Source organism: Petaurus breviceps, unplaced genomic scaffold (genome assembly GCF_028583685.1).
Source record: "Petaurus breviceps papuanus isolate PSGF00001 unplaced genomic scaffold, PetGlider_PUasm1.0 90897, whole genome shotgun sequence".
In the NCBI taxonomy this organism is placed as follows: domain Eukaryota; kingdom Metazoa; phylum Chordata; class Mammalia; order Diprotodontia; family Petauridae; genus Petaurus; species Petaurus breviceps.
This window is the reverse complement of record NW_027187374.1, coordinates 3259221-3281337: the sequence shown is the minus strand read 5'-3', so window position 1 is coordinate 3281337 and position 22117 is coordinate 3259221. Positions and strand designations below refer to the sequence as shown.

At 34.0% G+C, this 22117-nt stretch overlaps 1 protein-coding gene and 1 pseudogene across 1 annotated transcript in view; both read left to right on the top strand.

The window, feature by feature from the left end:
- Nucleotides 1–22117, top strand: part of DSCAM (DS cell adhesion molecule) — an 870593-nt gene that overhangs the window by 347858 nt on the left and 500618 nt on the right. The window contains exon 4 of the mRNA XM_069074855.1: nucleotides 21152–21298. Coding sequence (XP_068930956.1) covers nucleotides 21152–21298 — 147 coding nt within the window. The remainder of the gene's footprint in view (nucleotides 1–21151; nucleotides 21299–22117) is intronic.
- LOC138151319 (porphobilinogen deaminase pseudogene) lies at nucleotides 2935–3921 on the top strand (annotated as a pseudogene).

Below are 22117 nucleotides of genomic sequence, written 5' to 3'. Positions count from 1 at the left end.
AGAGAGAGAGAGAGAGAGAGAGAGAGAGAGAGAGAGAGAGAGAGAAAGTATAAAATTATCTCACATAAAGAGGTACAGAAAGAATACTTTTACAGTGGAGGAAAACTTGAAGGGTGGTGGTAAATACATGAACCTCTCTCTCATCAGAATTAGTTCAAAGAGGGAAGAATACACACATACATACACACACACACAGAGTTGGTATAGAATGCCATATTCTCCAACAGAGAAGCATGAAGAGTAAGGAATAAGAGGAAGGAGGGAGGATTAGAAAAGATAGGTCAGATTTAGGGAAGCAGTAGTCAGAAGCAAAGCAGAATTTAGAGGACAGACAAGATAAAAAGAGAGAGAAGGGTAACAGAGGAAAATAGGTTGTAGGGAAATGGACAGTTAGTAATCATAACTGTGAGTGTGAATGTGATGTACTCACCCATAAAATGGAAGTGGATAGAAGGATGTATTAGAAACTAGAATAAATGCAACAATATGTTGTGTATAAGACAGACACTTGAAAATGAAAACACACACACAGACAGTTAAAATAAGGGGCTGGAGCAGAATCTATTATGCTTCAGCTAAAATAAAAATGTCAGGGTTAGTAATCATGGTCTCAGACAAAGCAAAAGCAAAATTATACCTAATTAAAAGAAAGAACCAGAATAATAATATTTTACTAAAAAGTACCATAGACAATGAAATAATATCAAAATATCTTACAGCAAGTTTTTCTAATAAAGTCTTTATTTACCACATATATAGGAAACTGAATCAAATCTGTCAAAATAAGTGATATTTTTCAATTGATAAATAATCAAGGTATACAATCAGGGAGTTTTCTGAAGAAAAAAAATCAAAGTCATCTAAGTAGTCATAAAATATGTAATACTGCTATTAGGTTTATACCCCAAAGAGATTGAAGAAAAAGTAAAAGGATCTAAAATGTATAAAACATGTTTACAGCAGATATTTGTTGGTCGTAAAAAATTTGAAATCAAGGAGATACCTATCAATTGCAGAATCACTGAACAAATTGTGGCATACAATTGTTGTGGCATACAATTGTGGCATGTAATAGAGTACTAGTATTGTGCTATAAGAAATGATGGGGGGGTAGTGTAAGAAAAATATGGGAAGACCTATATGAACTAATTCAAAGTAAAGTGAGCAGAATCAGGAGGTAATTGTATGCAGTAACAGCAATAATGTAATGATGTTCAACTGGGAAAAACTTAGCTACTCTAATAAATACAATGATCCAATTCAATTCTAAAGAACTCATGATGAAAAATGCTATCCACCTCCAGAGAGAAAACTGATGAACTCTTAGTGCAAACTAAAGCATAATTTTTTCACTTTTTTTTTCTGATATGGCTAACATGGAAATACATTTTGCATTATTTAATATGTATAAATTGACAATCATATTGCTTGCCTTCTCAGTGGATGTGAAAGAGAGGATCTAGAATTCAATATTTTCAAAAAAATTTTTTAAAGATAAATAACATTTTATAAAAGAACATTAACATCAAACAAATAAAAGCTAATGTCTCCACAGGACATCAACAATATTAAAACAGTCAAAAGCCTAAAAACGTGGGAGAAAATATCAAGTACTTCATAGGAATACCAACTCACCTGTAAAATATCAAGGAGAGATTAGACTACCTAAAAGCCAGGTACAAATAAACTTGATCTCATAGTTCAAGAAATCATAAAACTGTCTGGATATCTTAGAACTAGAGGACAAAGTAGAAATGCAAAGAATCAATTGGTCACCTCCTGAAAGAAACACCAAAAGGAAAACTCCCAGGAATACTATAGTCTTTTGCTTTTACCCAAATATCTCAGGTAAAGGAGAAGATGGGGGAAGGAAATTTGTAAGCAGCTAGAAAGAAAGAATTCAAGTACTGAGGGCCACAGTCAGGTTCACACACAATTTAGCAACCACCAAAATAGTAGAGAGACTTGGAATATAGTATTCCAGAAGGCAAAGGATATGGGCTCACAGCCAAGAATAAATTACCCAGAAAAACTGAGTATAATCCTGCAGGGAAGAAAAATGAGCCCTGAAGGAAATGGAGAATTTCTAGGCATTCTTGATGAAAAGAAAAAAAAACAGAACTCAGCAGATTTTTTTTATAAAAATAAAGGAGTCAAGAGACATAAAAAAGGTAAATGTGAATAAGCAATGATAAGGAATTAAATAAGGTTAAACTACTTACATTTTTATATGGAAAAAATGCTACATGTATACCTTCAGAACTCATCATCATAGAGGGAATCTAATTAGACAGACCATCCAGGAGTGATTCTGTTATGTTTTGGATCTCAAAAGACAAATAGAGCAAGGAAGAGGAACTCAGTGCGGTTATTGAGGGGTAAGGGAGAGGAAGAATGGAGTTTATCTTACATAAAAGGGAGCATAAGAAATCTAAACAACAAATAGAGAACAGTGAGGAGTGGGCAACATTTGAAAGTCATTCCAAGCTGAAGTAATAATCAGTGAAAGAGAAAATGCATACATACATAGAGTTGGATTAAAATAAATTTTACCTATCAGGAAAATAAGATGGAAATTAGTTAAGGAAAACAGAAGAAAAAAGGAGAGTAAATTAGGGGACAGAATAGTGAGAAGGTGGGGGAAGGCTCTTAGAGAGAAAAGAAAAATGGGAAAAATATAAGATTATAGGATAGAGGGAAATACAAAATTAGCAATCATAATTTTGAATACATGTGATAAATATAAATTCACCCATAAAGACACAAAAGAGCATGATGGACTTGATTAGAAACCAGGATCTAACAATCTGGTGTTTATTTGAAACACATCGGAAATGGAAGAATACACATAGCATTAAACTATGGATCTGGAGCAAAATTATGTTTCAACTGAAGTAAAAAAAGGAGTTTGACCTTTGTGGGTTCTCTCAAGAGCCAGCTGACAAGGATACAAACTGACAGTGTGGTGGCAATGCTGAAGCACCTCTCCCCTAGTTTGCAGTTTGAAATAATTGCAGTGTCCATCACTGGGGACAAGATCCTGGATATTGCACTCTCTAAGATTGGGGAGAAAAGCCTGTTCACCAAGGAGCTGGAATATACCTTGGAAAAGAATGAAGTGGACTTGTTTGTACATTCCCTATAGGACTTGTCCACTGTACTGCCCCTAGCCTTCACTATTGGTGCTGTCTGCAAGCAGGAGAGGCCCTATGATTCTGTTATCTTCCACTCTAAATATACTGGGCAGACCTTGGATGCCCTGGTAAAGGACCAGTTCCCTTCATAGAGCAGCCCAGTTGCAAAGGAAATTTCCACATCTGGAATTCAAAAGTATTAGATGGAATCTCAATACTAGGCTTCGGAAGTTGGATGATCAGCAGGAATTTAGTGCCATCATCCTGGCAGTAGCTGAACTGCAATGTATAGGTTGGCAGAGTTGCATAGGGCAGCTCTTGTACCTTGAAGAATGCCTGTATGCTGTGGCCTAGGGAGCCCTGGGTGTTGAGGTCAGAGCCAAGGACTAGGAAGTGTTGGATTTGGTTCATGTGCTACTTTATCCTGAGATCTTGCTCTGATGCATTGCTGAGAGGACTCTCCTGAGGCACCTGGAAGGAGGCTGGAGCATGCCTGTGTCAGCCCATATATTCCCAAGGACTGGCAGCTATCCCTGACTGGAGGAATATGGAGTCTGGACAGCTCTGAGAGTCTGAAGTAAACCTTGTAGACAATCATCAGTGTCTTAGCCCAGCATGAAGATGGCCCAAAGGATGATGTACAGCAGGTGGGAATCACTGCTCAGAATGTATCTCAGGGAGCCTAAAGGGCAACTGAAAACCTGGGTATTAGTCTTGCCAACCTTCTGCTGAACAAGGGAGCTGAGAAGATCTGGATATAGCAAGACAGCTCAATGAAGCCCACTAACCTAGCCCTGAGGGCATCTTCTGCCTAGGAACATATGTCAGATTTGTTCTGGGGTGCCCTGAACCCTTCCTCCATTAACTAACTCAACAGGGATGATCCCTGGGCACAAAAACTTCATCATCCAAGACTCAGGTGTGGGAAGAGGAACACGTTGCTGCTAAACATCTTAGTGCCTTGTTCTGGCCCCCTTTATACAAGGGGCTGAAGGACTGTCTGTTTCTTGTGGAGAGTCACAGTCATCAAATGTAACCAAATCTGTCAATAAAAAACCTCAAGTTTTAAACAAAAGGTTTGTAGATACTAGCTTAAGAACTTTTTCATTAGGTGATGTATTAGCTTAAAGTTGGATCATGCTTTCCATGGATTATCAGAAGATGGATCACTATATAAAATAATTGAGCCCCAATGTCATTGAGGGGTGAAACAACTTCTGAAGTCATACAAGGGTTCAAAAAAATTGCCAAATATTTAAACATTGCTAGGATTTTTCTAATTTAGGTCATCAGTGGCATTCTAAAGCTTTTCATCATATTTTCTAAAGAATTCATAAAAATTTGCTACTAGAAGAGTCAAAGAGTTCATGGCAACTCTACATATATAGTAATTGAAATGCCAGCCATTATTAGAAAGGGTCAGATTGATTATTTTCCCAAGAAAAATTGTATTCATTATGAGCATGTTAATCAGAGATTTCAGTCTTGTGAGTGCAGAAAGATTATAATAGAAAAATTTAGATGTATGCCAGAAGGGTTCCTATTTTTTAGTTTGGTAGAAGGGTAGGTTCACCACTTTCCTTGTGTGATCTTTCCAATGCTTTAGTTATCGAGGTGTTGCAAGGTGTTACTTATATAAATTTTCTGGGCTGCCTGGAATTTCCATGAGCCATTAGCATGAAATAAAGAAATTATATCATCACGAACTGCTAAAATTTGCTATATCTCCTATTTTCATTTTTAATATTTCTCTAAGTGCCTCAAAATGGAGTTATATCAGTTTTGACCCTCTTGCTGTCAAGTGACAACTGGTCATACACCAAAAGCTTCACTGATGGCCAGAGGACATGGGTCATTAATGTTATCTAACAAGTTTCCCTTAACAAGTAAGAGAGTAATGAAGGAAGGGTCGAATATAAAAGCACTGAGTTCCTAGAGTTATCTGCTTCAAAGCTGGATAACCTAGGTACTCCCATAGCTCAGTGCTACAAAACTGAAGCAAAGTAAGAAGTCAACAATGAATCACATTGGAATACCAGTCATGACTAAGTCATGATTTGATTTAATTTTGATATGGAAGGTAAATTACTGGCAAGAGAAGAAGTGTCAATAGCCAAGAAATTTTTCCAGGAAGGTAAGCCTGACACCTGATCCACTGATACAGGAAGAGGCTAAGTGTGGATAATTTGACTTAGCAGCTATTCTTTGGAGAGAATCAGAGGGTCAAGATATACCAGGTTGCTTGACCACAAGACTTCTGTCACTATCAACAGACCGAGAAAGTCCATAGTATATTATATTGGTTGGGGACATCAAGATGCAGTTGGAGCAGTCAATCTCTCTTTCTTTTTATTATTTTCTAACATCATGATATTTGAACATAATGAATCAGGTAGTTTTTTTTAACATAGAAGTAACCACATAACTTTCAAGGCTTTTTTTTTCATACATACTTTAAAACAATCTTGGATCAAAACATATTTATTCACCATGATAGACATTTACTATAAATATTGACAAGGTTAGATAGTGCTTATATTTATGATACAAGATAATTATTGAAAAGATGACTGGGGAACAATAAAGTGAGACTAGAGCTCATCTACAAAATGGGACATATGAGTCATTCAACCACCAATCCAGTAGGACCCCAAGACTAGTGTTCCACAGTAAAAATGGTTAAATTATAAAGAAGATGGCTGATTAGCAAAGTGGTGAAATTATAAGAATGGAATTGTATATACTATGTGAGTGTAGTAAAGATATAAATGCTTTTTCAATTGAATTTCTGGTCATATTACATGTAGGCAACTATGTGCCTGTAAGCACAGTTCTATATGTGATTACTAACAGCTAAGGGTTATCTGAGCAATCCTCCCCCCCACAATACTTACTGCTTTTGCTAATGTGTACCAATTTGATATTTCTTAACTTTTAGGAAGGAGTCAGTCTCCTCTGCCACACTACCTCCTAAAATTGCTTCCCAAATCTATAAATTGATGTTATTTTTGAAATCAAAAATTTTCATAAAAATTTTAATAAAAACTTTTGGTGACATCATATTATTTGGTGGGGAACAAAGGATTATTCTGGCTGGGAATTAAGGGTCCCTGGATTTGAATTACAGTTTTGCTACCTAATAGCAAATAATAGCAAGAAATAAAGTTAAGAATCAAAAGAAAAAATAGCATAGCATCTGGTTTTTTTTAACTTAATAGTATTTTTTTCCAATTACATGTAAAGATAGTTTTCAACATTCACTTTTATAAAATTTTGAGTTCCAAATTTTTTCTCCCTAACTACCTCCCTTCACTCTTCCTACTTTCCCTTTACCACTCTAAAGACAACAAGCAATCTGATATAGGTTATACATGCACAATCATATTAAACATATTTCCACATTAGTCATGCTGTTGAAAAAGGATCCGAACAAAAAGTAAAAACCATGAGAAAGAAAAAAAAAGTGAAAATAGTATGCTTCAATCTAAATTCAGCGTCTATAGTTCTTTCTCTGGATGTGGAGAGCATTTTCCATCATAAATCTTTCAGAGTTGTCATAGATCATTGTGTTAATGAGAAGAGCTAAGTCTATCGTAATTGATCATAGCACAAAGTTGATATTGCTGTGTATAATGTTCTCCTGGTTCTACACACTTCACTTAGCATCAGTTCATATAAGTTTTTCCAGGTATTTCTGAAATCTGCCTGCTCATTATTTTTTACTTAGCAATAGTATTTCATTATATTCATATACCACGACTTGTTCAGCCATTCCTTAATTGATGGGTAGCCCCTCAATGTCCAATTATCTCCCCCTATAAAAAAGAATTGCTATAAATATTTTGTGTGTGTGGATCCTTTTCCCCTTTTCTATGATCTCTCTGAGATAGTAGTGGTATTGTTGGATCAAAAGGTACGAACAGTTTGGTTGCCCTTTGGACATAGTTCCAAATTGCTTTCCAGAATGGTTGGATTAGTTCACAACTCCACCAACAATGCATTAGTGTTCCAATTTTCCCACAGTTTCTCCAGTATTTATCATTTTCTTTTCTTGTCATATTAGCTAATCTTATAAGTGAGAGAGAGTATGTCAGAGTTTTTTAATTTAAGAATAGAATTTGGTAACTTGAGAAGAATTACAGAATGGGGATGGAGTCAAGATGACAGAATAAGAAGTAGCATTTTTACTTTGGTTTTTCCACAATCTCCTCCACAACAACAAAAACTATATCAGACTAAGTTCTGATTGAGAAAGTCAAGAAAAAGTCATCAAGTTCCAGTGTTAAGATGGCCCCACCCCTGCTAGTATAAGCCATGAGCAAGGTCTTGATCCCATTGCTGACATGTGATAAAGCCCCCCACCCCAGAGTGGGCCAACAGTGTGACCCTGCCCCACATCTCTTACCAGCAAAGAGACCCTGTCTCTTTAGCAATACAGCAGTATGACCCCACCCCTGCAAAAGACCATCAATAAAATTCATACTCTAGCACCAACTATCAGAAAGATTGCTACTATAGCAACCCAGCAGCATGACCTCATCCCTAGAGCAGGCTAGCAGCTAAACCCTACACCCTGGGAAAAAAACAGGGAGGCCCTAACACCAGTATAAGGCAGAAGGGAAGTCTACCATCCAGAGAAAGCATGCAGCTAAACCCTGAAGCTCAGTGGAAGCCAGCAGTAAGACCCAAAGACCCAGTACAAAAAAGTTTGGGACAGTGCAGGACCAGAGCCCAACTCTCACATGAAAACACCAAGTCACAAAAAAGGCAGCAAAATAAGCAAAACAACAACAAAAAAAGGAGTTTCACCAGGGGTAGAGAACCTGTGATCTCAAGGCCACATGTGGGCCTCTAGGTCTTCAAGTGTGGCCCTTCAACTGAATCTAAACTTCATAAAACAAATCCCAAAAGTAAATCCAAATCCCACAAAACGTACCCAGGACCAGATGGATTCACAAGTGAATAGTATCAAACATTTAAAGATCAATTAATCCTAATATGATTTAAACTATTTGGAAAAATATGCAAAGAAGTAGTCCTGCCAAATTCCTTTTATGACACAAATATGGTGCTGTTACCCAAACTAGGAAGAGTGAAAAGAGAAAGGAAATTATAAACCAATTTCCCTAATGAATTTTGATGCAAAAATTAGGTTATATTAATATATCAGGTGGGATTTATACTAGGAATGCTGGGCTGGTTCAATATAAGTAAAAATGTTAACGTAATTGACAATATCAATAACAAAACCATATGATTATGATTATCTCATTTTTTACAAAATACAGCACCCATTCTTATTAAAACACCAGAGAGCTTAGGAATAAAGGGAATATATCTTAAAATGATAAATAATATTTATCTAAAACCATCAGCAAGCATTATCTGTAATGGGGATAAGATAGAAGTTTTCCTAATACTCGTAGGAGTGAAACAAAGATGACCATTATCGCCTCTATTATTGAATATATTAGAAATATTAGCTATAGCAATGAAATAAAAAAAGGAATTAAGGGAATTAGAATAGACAGTGAGGAAACAAAACTACCACTATTTGCAGATGATATGATGTTATACTTAGAGAATCCTATAAAAATCAACTGATGAACTACTTGAAGTTATTAACAACATTAGTAAAGTTGCAGGGCATAAAATAACTCCATAAATCATATATATAGTCCAGCAGCAAGAGATAAAAAGAGAAACTCCATTTAAAATAATTGTAGATGATATAAAATACTTGGGAGTCTACAAATGCAGAAACTATATGAAAACAGCTATAAAACACTTTTCACACAAATAATGTCAGATCTAAACAATTGGAAAAACATATCAGCTGCTCCTGGGAAAGCCAAGACAATATTATAAAAATGACAATTTTACCTAAATTAATCAATTTATTCAGTGCCATGCTAATCATACTGTCATAAATTACCTCATAGAGCTAGAAAAGAGAATAATAAAATTTATCTGGAAGAACAAAAACTCAAGGATACCAAGTGTATCAGTGACAAAATATTAGAAAGGAGGTGGTCTAACCATACCAGATATCAAACTATATTATAAAATGTTAATTATTGAAACAATCTGATATAAGAAATAGAGTGGTCAATCAATGGAACAAATTAGGTACAAATTGTTTGTCCTTTGTTCTCAAAGAGGACCATGAAATCAGAGAGATGATGACATGACTTGAAGTTGACTTTAATTTGAATGAGGGAGGTCTGTGCAAGGTCACCAGCCTCATTTTCTCCTCCAGAGTCATCTGATTCAAGTGGCCAGATATTCATCAGGATGACTGGAGATGGCCCAGGGTGCAATGGGAGACCCTGACCCTTTTATGCTAAGGTCTTTTCAGGTTCTCACTTTAGTAAATGACCAAAGTAATCTAGTATTTCATGAACCCAAAGACCCAAGCTTATGAAACAAAAACTCATTATTTGACAAAAATTTTTGGGAAAACTGGAAGACCATATGGTATAAACTAGGTTTAGATCAACATCTCATACTGTATACCATGATCAGGCCATTTAAAATGAGTATATGATTTGCACATAACGGGTGATACCATCAGCAAATTAAGGGAGCATGTAATAGTTTATCTGTCAGATTTGTGGATAAGGGAAGAAATTAGAACCAAAGAAGATACAAAGAGCATTACAAAATGTTAAGTAGGTAATTTTGATTAAGTAAAATTAAAAGTTTTTGCACAAACAAAACCAATGCAACCCAAAATTACAAGGAAAGCAGAAAATTGGGGGAGGGAGGGAATTTGCAACAAATATTTCTGATAAAGGCCTCATTTCTCAAATATATAGAGAACTGAGTTAAATTTATAAAATACAAGTCATTGCCTAATTGATAAATGCTCAAAGGATATAAACAGGCAGTTTTCACATAAGGAAATCAAAGCTATCTCTAGTAATATGAAAAAATGCTCTAAATCACTATTGGTTAGAGAGATGCAAATTAAAAGAACTCTGAGGCACCACCTCACACTGAGTGGCTAATATGACGAAAAAAGGAAAATGTTGGATGTTGGAGGGGATGTGGGAAAACTGAGATACTAATGCTTTTTGGTGGCATTGTGAACTGACCCAACCATTCTAGAGAACAATTTAGAATGTTACCTAAAGGGCAACCAAACTGTACATACCCTTTGATCTAGAAATGATACTGGTAGGTCTATATCTCAAAGACACTCCTAAAAGGAGGGGGGATAATATATTCATACAAAAATAATTATAGCAGCTCTTTTTGTGGTGGCTAAGAATTGGAAGTGAAAGGGATGCCCATCAATTGGAGAAGGGTTAAACCAGCTGTGGTTTGTAATGGAATATTTTTATGCTATAAGAAATATCAAGAAGGCAGATTTCAGAAAATTTTGGAAAGACTTACATGAATTGTTGCATAGTGAAGTGAACAAAACCAGAAGAATGTTGCACACAATAATAGAAACATTGTTTGAAGAAAAACTCTGAATGATTTTGATTTTTTCAGCAATGCTATTATCCAAGACAATTCCAAAGGACTAATGAATGACTCAACCCCCGCCCCTTTATTTTTTTTTTTTGCTTTTGGACAGCAGGGGGGAGGGCAATTAGGGTTAAGTGACTTGCCCAAGGTCACACAGCTAGTAAATGTTAAGTGTCTGAGGCCAGATTTGAACTGAGGTCCTCTGGACTCCAGGGCCAGTGCTCTATTCACTGCACCATCTAGCTGCCCCTCCAAAGGACTAGTGATGAATCATGCTATCATTCTCCAGAGAATGAACTGATATTCACTGAATACAGACTGAAACAAGCTATTTTTTTCACTTTTTCTCTTATCTGAATATGGAAATGCTTTACATAATCGCATATGTATAACCTATATTTGATTACATTTAATCTCCCTGGGATGGGACAGGTAAGGGGAGAAAGGGGAGAAGGCATTGAATTTGGAACTCAAAACTTCAAATAAAAATGTTAAAGAAAATAAAAGAAAAACCCACAGTGAGTCATTTTTTCCCCCCAACCCAAAGCAGCTTAGCAAAATAGAGAAGTCTACAGAAGCTAGGGTGATGTTTGACCAGTAACTCTGCTCAACAGCATGACTTTGCGGAAGCAGTGGAAAGCATTTTAGCATGTAGAGATGAAAGGGGATAGAACTACAGGTCAGGAAACACCTAGGCAGAAAAAAATCTCAGGGAATCCCTGTACTAGCACTGGAAGCATGAATGGGTACTGTCTGTCAGTTCTGTCAACTATTACCCAGTTCTGGGTCACAGTTCCAGTGTAGAGAATGACCATTAGGAAGTAGGGCTTCCACCTGTGAAAGGAACAAAGAGCAAATTCCAGAACCATAGCTGCAATGGCTCTGAGCCCAAGAACAATGTAGGGGATTAGTTTTAACCTGTTGACCAGCACATGAACTTTGAGTGGAATAAACCAAGGCAGGGGACCAAAATCAAAGGAGAATCAGCAGTTCAGTCACTCTGAACCTGCAGAACCTTCTTAACTTCTGCAGACTTAACACGCTTAATCACTCTCTTCTCCTAAATACTGTTTTTCTAGGTTTTGTGGCACTATTTTCTCTATGTTTTCTTCCTACCTGACCAACTACTCCTTTTCAATTTCATTTGCTATAAATTTCATCCAGATCATGGACTTGAGCTGTAGATAGATGTCCACCAAAACTTGACTTAATGCTATAAATACCATTTCTTCAACTGTGGATTTTCTGTTTAACAAATAGTCTGTCATATTTTTTCAATTGAAAAGAATTTTTAAAAATTAATTTTCCAGTGTGGCTAGGTGGCACAGTGAATAGAGCACCAGCCTGGACTCAGGAGGACCTGAGTTGAAATCCAGCCTCAGATGCTTGGCACACTTACTAGCCATGTGACTTTGGGCAAGTCACTTAACCCCAATTGCCCTCCAAAGAGCAATAATAGTAATAATAATAATAATAATAATAATTTTCCTTTCCAACGTTTTCCCCTTCTCCATTGAGCAAATTAAAATAAACAAAAAATCAAATTTACCTAATAAAGTCATTAACACAAATTAGTACCACAAAACAAATTCCTACCTTAGCCATGTCTGAAAATTTGTGTCTATTTATAGTCTAAGTTCATCACTTCTATGTCAGGAGGTGAGTGGTATGCTTCATCTTCAGTCTTTTGGATTCACAGTTTATCATTGTATAGATCAGAGTTCTAAACTCTTTCAAAGTTACTTTTCTCTATAGTGTCATAATATTTTATAAATTTTTCTATTAATTTTGGTCACTCCATTTGGCAACAATTCATAAAGATCTTGAAAATTTCCTCTAAAATTAGCCATTTTGTAATTTCTTACGGGACAATAATTTTCCTATATGCTCATATACCATAATTTTATTAACCATTCTCCAATTTAGAAATCCCTTTCTAATTTTTGGCCATCATGAAAAGAGCTATTATAAATATTTTTGCACATATAGATCCCTTTCCTCATTCTTTGATTTCTTTGCAGTATAGGCCTAGTAGATCTATAGCTAGAACTAAGAGTAACCATAGTTTCATAACTTCATGGGCACATTTTGAAACTGACTGGGTTTGTATCTATTGACATAGATACAAGAAGAATAAACTAGTTTTCCTATTTTCCCACAACTCATTTGAAACTTTCCTTTTGTCATCTCTGCATTCTGTTAGATCTGAGGAACAACCTTGAAGTTGCTTTAATTTGTATTTTTCTTTTTACTAATGATTTAGAACATTTGTTCATGTGATTATTGATAGCTTTTACTTTTTCCTTTGAAACCTACCTGTTCATCCATGTTTGACTAGTTATTTATTGGGGAATGGCTCATTGTCTTATAGATATAAATCCATTCTTTATATATCTTTGATATGAAATATTTATCAGAGAAATTTGTTGCAAAGATTTGTTACCTGTTTCTCTTCTATTTTTAACCATATTAGATTTATTTTTTTAAAGACTTTAAAAAAATTTTACATAATCAAAATTGTCCCTTTTACCTTCTGTGATTCCCTCTATAGCTTGTATAGCCATGAAGTCTTCCCCTGTGTATAGACAAGAATTAATTTATTCCTTCTTCTAATTTGCTAGTAATAGGACATTTCATGTCTAAGATATTTATTGATTCAAAGCTTATCTTGATATATAATGTGAGGTGTAATTTTATCTTAATTTCCACCATAATATTATCCAGTTTTCTGAGAAAATTTTTTTTAAATAGTGAGTATTTCTCCCTCATTAACTGACTTTTTTTTGGAGGAGAGAAGGGTGGACATTGTCAAACACTATGCTCATTTTTTTTTTTGCTTTATATAATGTAATGAATCTCTGTGTCATTCTCTCTCTCACTAGTATAAAATCATTTAATGATTACTCCTTTATAGTAGTGATTTATATCTGCTACCAATATCCGTTAGCAATACCAGGCCCACTATTTGTCATTATTGCCCTTCAGATATTTGATTTTTTGTTCTTCACACGAATTTTGTTATTTTTTTCTATGTTTATGAAATATTCTTTGGGGAGCTTGGGACAGCACAGAACCAGTAAGTTAATTTTGGAAGTTTTGTTATTTTTATTATATTGGCTAGACCTACTCATGAGAAATTAGTGTTTTTCCAGTTATTTAGGGTTTTATGTATTTCTACAAAGCATGTTTCATAGTTAGATTCATAGTTGGATGTGGTGAAGATTGGTAGATATACTCCAAACTATTTTACACATTGTGTGGATATTTTCAGTGTAATTTTTCTTTCTAGCCCTTCTTATTTTTTAAAAAATAAAAGAATACTTATACTTTATGTTGATTTATCTTATATTCTGATAAATTTTTGATTATTATTTTAATTCATTTTTCAACTGATCTAGTATCCTCTAAGTATACTATCATATGATTTCTCCCCCAAAAACTCAATATTTTTTGTTTTTCTTTTCTTATTCCTTATTCTCTATTTTTAAATATCTTTTTCTTCTCTTACTGCTGCAGTCAGCATTTCTAATGCTCTTATAATGAGTTTACTTCTGTTCTCCTTGACCTCATTGGGAAGACTTTTCTCCATTACTATAATGCTTTTTCTCCATTACTTACTTTTGGATTTAGACTATATGTGAATCAAGAATTACCAGAAGAGCAGGCTAGTTTTTAAAGAAGCAGAGGAGCTAGAGACCAAATTACTGCTGGATTTTGAAGAAAGCAAGGGGTTCCAGAAAAGCATCTACTTCTGCTCTACTGACTACACTAAGACCTCTGACTGTGTGGATAACAACAAAATGTATCAAGTCCTCAAAGACATAGGAGTGTCAGAGCATCTTATTTGTCTCCTAAGGAGCTTGTATATGGACCAAGAAGCAACACTTAGAACCAAACAGGGAGCAAGTGATTGGTTTAAGATTGGAAAAGGAATAAGACAAGGCTGCTTATAGTCACCTTATTTAACTTATATGCAAAATATATTATGTAAAATTCCATGCTGGATGAATAAAAAACTGAAATTGCAGTTGTCAGGAGAAATATCAATAATCTCAGATATGTAGAGAACACTACTTTAATGGTAGAAAGTGAAGAGGAATTAAGAACCTCTCAGGGTGAAAGAGGAGAGTATAAAAGGTGGTTTGAAAAAAAGAAAAAAATGACTAAGTATTTTAAAAAGTGAAGATCTTGGCAATTGGTTCAATCACTTCCTGGTAAATAGGAGGGAGAAAAAATGGAAGCAGTGTCAGCTGTATTATTCTGGGACTGCTGACCATGACTGTAGCCATGAAATTAAAGGCTCCTTGGAAGGAAAGCTATGGCAAATCTGAACAACATACTAAAAAGCAGAGACATCACCTTGCTAACAAATATCCATATAGTCAAAGCTATGATTTTTCCAGTATGTGAGTTGAACTATGAAGAAAGCTAATTGCTACAGAATTGATGCTATCAAATTGTGGTGCTGGAGAAGGTTATTGAGAGTCCTATAGGAGATCAAATCAGTCATTATTCAAAGAGATTAAGTCAGACTATTCACTAGAAAGTCAAATACTGAAGCTGAAACTTAAAAATACTCTGGCCACATTATGAGAAGCTAAGACTAATTAGAAAAGACCCTAATATTGGGAAAGATTGAAGACAAAAATAAAAGGGGACAGCAGGGTATGAGATGGATAAATCTTGTAATGGAAACAAAGAACATGAACTTGGACAGATTTTGAAAGATGGTGGAGAACAGAAGGGGTTGGCATGCTATGATCCATGGGGTCATGAAGAATCAGAGATGACTGAATGACTGAACAATAACAATTTACCCTATTAGGAAAATGTCCATTTATTCCTATACTTTCTAGATCTTTTAATATATAGACAAGGGTTAGGTTTTGTCAAAAGGTTTTTCTACATTTACATAATCAAGTGGTTTATATTATTATTGTTCTTAAAATGATTTATCATATATATAGTCTTTTATTTTATTTATAGTATTCATATGCTGAACCAACCCTGCATTTCTAGTATGAATCCAGCCTAGTCATAATGCATAATTTTTTTTAAGGGGGGAAGGCAAGGCAATTTGCGTTAAGTGACTCGGCAACAGCTAGTTAAGTGTCTGAAGCTGGATTTGAACTCAGGTCCTTCTGACTCCAGCACTTACATAATTTTCAGTCTATTTTATTTACAATTTTTGCATCAATGCTCATTAGGGATATTTGTGTGTAGTTTTTTTCAACCTCTATAATGTTGTTTCTTCTTGTTTTAGTTATCAATATCATATTTACATCACAGAAGTAGTTTTAAAGGGTGCTTTTTTCTTACCATTGCAAATAGTTATGGTGTATTGTAATTAACTATTCTTTGAATGTTTGATAGAATCCACTTGTAAATCAGTACAGTTGTGGGGTTTACCCTCCGTACCCCATGGAAGTTCTTTTATTTCTTGTCCAATTTCTTTTTCTGATATTAGGTCTCTTTTTCTTTTTTTAATTTGATTTTTTACATATTAACCTATTTTCTCTAAATTATGATCACTGTAATAAGCAATGCAGTTTTTTATAGTTTCCTTTTTTTCTCTTAATTGTTCTGTTTGCCTTTTTGTTTTGGCAATATTTCTCTCTCTCTCTCTCTCTCTCTCTCTCTCTCTCTCTCTCTTTCTCTGTCTTTAAAGTTATCTCTATCTATGCTTACTATTTTAAAAAAAATAGCTCTTAGTTGGCTTAATATAGACTCAGGTGACTCAGAATACCAATAGTCCAGTACAGAGAAAGATGAAACTCACAAGACAGTAGAGTAAGCCAATTTTGTTAAAGGGAAATAATTAGAATATTAAGCACAGTCTAGGAGATATGATAGAAAGAGATAAAAAAGGAAAAGGTGTAATTTTTCTCTCCAGTCCAGTAGAGTTGGGTGGGTTTTTTTGGGGTTTTTATCTAAGTCTAGCAGGACCAGGCTTTGGCAACAATGAGCAAGAATCCTGGATCTGATAGGAAATGTTATTGGGTGCAGAACTGGTAGTTAGAGGATATTCAAATTTCCCTCCTGAAAGGAAAAGAGAGTTTGAGTAATTACTGATGGTCTTATTCTGACAGGGTAATAAAGCTTCTCTCTCAGATGTTTTGAAGTTCCCTGAGGCTTTGTTTATCAAGTCAGAAAGGTTACTATACTCCTTAAACTACTTTCATTCATTCATTCAGTGGTCTTTTTGCTTTTAATTCTATTAATTTCTTCTTTAATTTTCAGCAATTACTACTTTTTTATTTAGTTGGAGATTTTTGAGTGTTTTTTAAGTTTGTTTTTCTTAAACTTTATCCCCAATTCATTGATTTTTAAATTTTTGATGAGTCTTTAGAAATATAAATTTACCCCAAAACTACTTTAGCACATAGCTAAATAGTTATAAATAGCATCCCATAAATTTTTGCATTTTTATTGTCATTTTACTTTATGAAATCTTCTACTTTTTTACCTACCAGTTTTAAAAAATTATGTTATTTAGTTTCCAATTACTTTTTTTCATTCTTTCTTTAAGACCTCTTTATTGGATATCTTTTTTTTGCTTTATGACCGTTGAATGATGTGATTACAAGTTCTGTTTTTCTACATGATGAGAGCTTTGTGCCCCAATATAGTCAGTTTTCATGAAAGTGCAATTTGTACCTGAGAGGCATGTAAATTCCCTTTTATTACCATTCAATAATTATAAGGGCTTTATCATTACATTACTTCAATCTTATTTATCTTTTGGTTAGATTTGCCTAGATCTGAGAGGGGGTATATTAAGATCCCATGTTATTATACTTTATTATCTACTTCTCTCTCCAGTTTGTTAATTTAAAAAAAAAGTCTGTAATATCATTAGAATACATACACACATATATAATATATAAAATGTATACATGTATATGATATTGATTCATTATCTAAATTTCTTTTAAATATTATGTACTTTCCTTAATTATCTTTTTGTTTTCTCTACATTTACTCTAGCCTCATCTGAAATCATGATTTTACCTTTGCTTGTATTAGTTGAAAAAAATAATGTATTTTAATTTTCCAATATTCTAAGGATGTTCCACAGAATATCTAGATTTTCATTACCTTGCCCTCATTCTCATGTCCTATTCCTTACTCTTATCTTGATTTTTAAAATATTTGCTGCTTCCTAGGGTAGTTTCAGAAAAAAACTGGAAGTTAAAATTGACCATTCAAGTTATGAAAAAAAAACCCTTCTGGCAGCAAATTTATCTGTCTCTTCAGAAGATATCTAATAGTGGACAAATTTTAAAAGGAACCCAAGTTCCTCTGAAAGCAACTTAATGGAATCATGTTTAAATTGTAAAGTGGATGAGTACAAAAGAAAATGTTTTTTGTAGGAACAAAAATAAGACTGATTAAATTAAATGTGCCTGAAGAGTGTACCACTCTTAGAAATCAACAGAATAGGTATGTGTTTTGCTCCATCCTCAAACATTTTTTTTAACAATTTTGAAGTGTAATAAAGGGAATACTCTTCACTTTAGTTTTGTGCTTACATTCAAATATCAGTTCAAATGACAATACTTCATGTTAGGAATGTAGCATACATTTTATTTTTCGTTACCTCTTTCCATTATTCTGTACTTTAAAAGAATTAATACATTATTAAGCTATGCAGAATATATGGAAAGAAAAAAATGAGCTAGAGAGTTTTATACATACAAAATGTACTAGTGAAAATATTTAATGTGTGATAACATCTGACAAATGGCAAAAGATTAATTTTTTTGCTTGACTTTTTGGGAACAAACAAAAATGTCTTAGACATCATAACACTAATGAACTATTGTAGACAAGTCTTTAAATCCAGCACTTTTAAAATTCAGATTCAATATTTACACAAAATGAGACACTTTGGAGACACTAAATATTTAATAAAGGAGAAGGCTTACTTTTCCCCTAACATGGCAAGGATATACAGCAAAGACATAGCAGCACTTGCTTCTCTAAATGTGACCACCCTTGTCTCTGTCTGGAAACAGGTCTGGTCAGTCACTCATCGGGGTATAGTGATTAATGTGGTTTCTGGCACCCACCAAGACTAAGAGACTTGGAGCCTACATGGTTGGAGCATTTGACTTGGCCCTAGACCATAAATTACATGGGAGTAACTGGAGCAAAGTGAGGGGAGGAAGTTTTACCATGGTAGTAGCCACTAGGGAAGCTGGGGCCAAAGGAAGCTCTGTGTGAATTGTGTGTGTAGAGAAAGCTTTGTTGGGGAAAGAGGACTTCATCAGGAAAATGCTGCACTGTCACAAGAGCTAATACATTTTAAAGGGTTTTTTTCCATTGTTAAAAGGAATGAGCTAAGTGGAATTGTTCCAAAGAATGACTTACTTAAAAGTTTTATTTATTGTGTTATTTAAAAATTATCCAAAAAGAAGTCTTTCTGCAACTCAACCTTTTTTTAAAAAAAAAAAGGATTAAAAAAATCCTGTGGAAGAGATAAGCATTTTGGTTTTTAAGTAAATTCTTTCTTCATACTTGTTTTCCATGTATAAAAGTTATAAACTTACTCTGGTCTTTAAATGAGGAGTCTTAGTAACAGGAACATCAAGGATCATAAAACATTATGTTTATCCAAATAAACTTATCCTTGTTAATAGTCTAAATCAATATGAGACAAGAGCCTGTTTTACATATTTTAATATTCATAATATAGTCACTAGACCCAATCCTTCATGTTAAATTAGAGAAAATTTTCACTGAACGTCAAGAAAATATAGCGACAAATTTCTTCCATCATGGTAATTTTCCAAAAGAGCAAAAATCAGACTTCTGAAGGGAGTCATTGCAAGTAGATACAGTCAACATTCCATAAATGACAATCAGATAATGCTTGGAGCTATGGTAAAACTTATTTCTAAGTCATCATTTTTTTTTCAGCTTACTATTGTCAAGTAAAAACTAGAAAGTGTCACACATAATAATGGAATATGAAGGCCAAAGTGATATTAGTGATTATCTAGTCCAGCTTTAATTCATGAATAAGGGAACTAAGGCCCACAGAAATTAAACATTTCACTCAATGTCATAATTAGATAGTAACAGCACTTCTAATTCACTGGTGTTTCCATTTTGCTTCACAAATGATGAAGAAAAATAAAACCAATTTTCACAAATTAACCTTTGTTGGAACATTTGCATGCCCTAAAACAGGTTTAAAAAAATATGCTTAGAAAGGAATCATGAGATTCTTCCATTGGGCATGTGATAGTAATTAAAATTAAAAATCAGAATATCTGAAGTTTTTTGTCTATTTTAAGTTTTTGTTTCTTTATTCCAACCTCTACAACTTATTATTTCTATAATCTTGGAAAGCCACTTAAACTTAGAGGCTATATTTGTTCAAATGTAAAATGGGGATAATAATTTTGGTCCTCCCTGTTTTGCAGAGTTGTAGTCATCTAATGAGATAATATAATAGGCACATAAGATTTTTAAAATGAGAAGGAAACTTAGAGTTCATAACACTTCTATTTTATAAGTGAAGAAATTCAAGCTCAGAGAGGTTAGGTAACTTGCCCAAAGTTAAACATGAAGTAAGTCAAGATCTGAACCTATAATTTATAATTCCAAATATAATGTTTTGGCTTTTTTTACAGCTCTCTATTAAAATCTTTTGTAGCCAATAAGTGCCCCAAGCACTATAGATATGTTTGTTATTCCTGTAAAAAAGAGATGACTTTCTCCTATTATTTCATCATTCCAACAAAAAAAAGTCTTCATTATTTGGTAAAACCCTTCAGTTTATTTTGAAGTGGTAAAAAATATTCCCTTGTTCTTATAACACAAGAATAAAATAACATAATTGGTGTGGGGTTCATTGTTTTGTGATCTTAAAAAAAAACTTTCCATTATATCTGAAAGTATAGTAATTTTTCTTCCAATGAAGTTCTGAAATCTAGCAGATGGGAGAATTAAGGTATTACATTAAAGTTGCCCCAGAATTCAGGATTTGCATTCCAAGGATCTATATTTAAATCCCAGTCCTCCTACTTACTACTGTAAGATAAACCACTTGGACAAACTACTTAATTTATCTGGAGTCTCAATTTCCACATATGAAATATGAGGTGATTAGACTAGATTACTTCTAAAGTACCTTCTACCTCTAAATACTGGGATCCTATGATCTGTATTAACTTGGCCACTGAAACTTTGGGGCTTGAAATATATTGATACGACTCAATTATTTTGCTCTAGTGGAAATATAGAAACTAAGAAAACAATTTCTGTGACAATTTATGAAGTATATGTTTCTATTTTGCATATTACTGCCTTTGAATTTTTCATTTAAAGGCCTTGAATAATTAAAATGGCTGGGTGAATTATTCATTCAATTTCTTCATTTATTGAAGTTATTGCTTACAGTGTTCAAAATGGGTGCTCAGAGAAATATAAAGTGTTGAATCTAGCTCTGTATTACCTTTCCTCAAAGTGAATATTTTTGTTTAAATGGTTGTTTGGTTTTAAATTCACTAATTATTTTTTCTGTACTTTAGGATCTAGATTTTTCATCACATCTACGGGAGCCTTGTATATTAAAGATGTACAGAATGAAGATGGATTGTATAACTACCGATGTATTACACGGCACAGATATACTGGGGAAACACGACAGAGCAACAGTGCTAGACTTTTTGTATCAGGTATAAGAAATACACATAATCAAATCTATAGTTTTTTTATGCTTTTGTATTCATTGGTATAAGTCAACTATTACTTTTATTAATGTGTCAATTCTATAACAATTTAATGCTGGAAGTAGAAAACTTGGTTATTTTCATTTAATATAGTAAGGTGATGGTTGAGGGGGGGAATCTTGGTTCTAAGAATTAGTCAGGTCTTAGTCTTCACAACTGGTTAATGAATAAACAAGCATCACTGTGTTTTTACTATGTACATAGCACTGTTGTATTACTCATATATTAGATGTTGCAGAGGCAAAATAAGTTTAAGACAGTAATCTTTGCTTACAAGTAGTTTTCAATCTAGTTGGAAAGACAAGTTATGCAAATATAAAATATTTTAAGTGATACATCTAAGTTGTGTGCTAGACAGTTATAAACCCAATCATGAGTGGTTCTCCTGAGGACTGCTGCTGTGAATAACTATAAGTTTCTGATCACATAGTATAGTGAATTCTAATTCATCAATAAACTAAAGCACAACATTCACAACAATATAATATAACAACTTATTGCCAGGGTAATCACATAGTCTTTAACAAAACATATCATTCAGTAAGTCACAATCTCATCAATCAGTATTGAATACCCAAGTAAAAGTCTTCTTTCATCTTAACTTGAGGCTGCCTTCCAATCATCCTTAATTTAATCATCCTTAAGGGGTAATGGAAAGTACAAAGGCCATCTACCCCCAGGTCTCAGTAAGTCATAATCTCATCAGTCAACACCAAGTACCCAAGGAAAGGTCCTTTCATCTTAATGGGAGGCTGACTTCTAAAC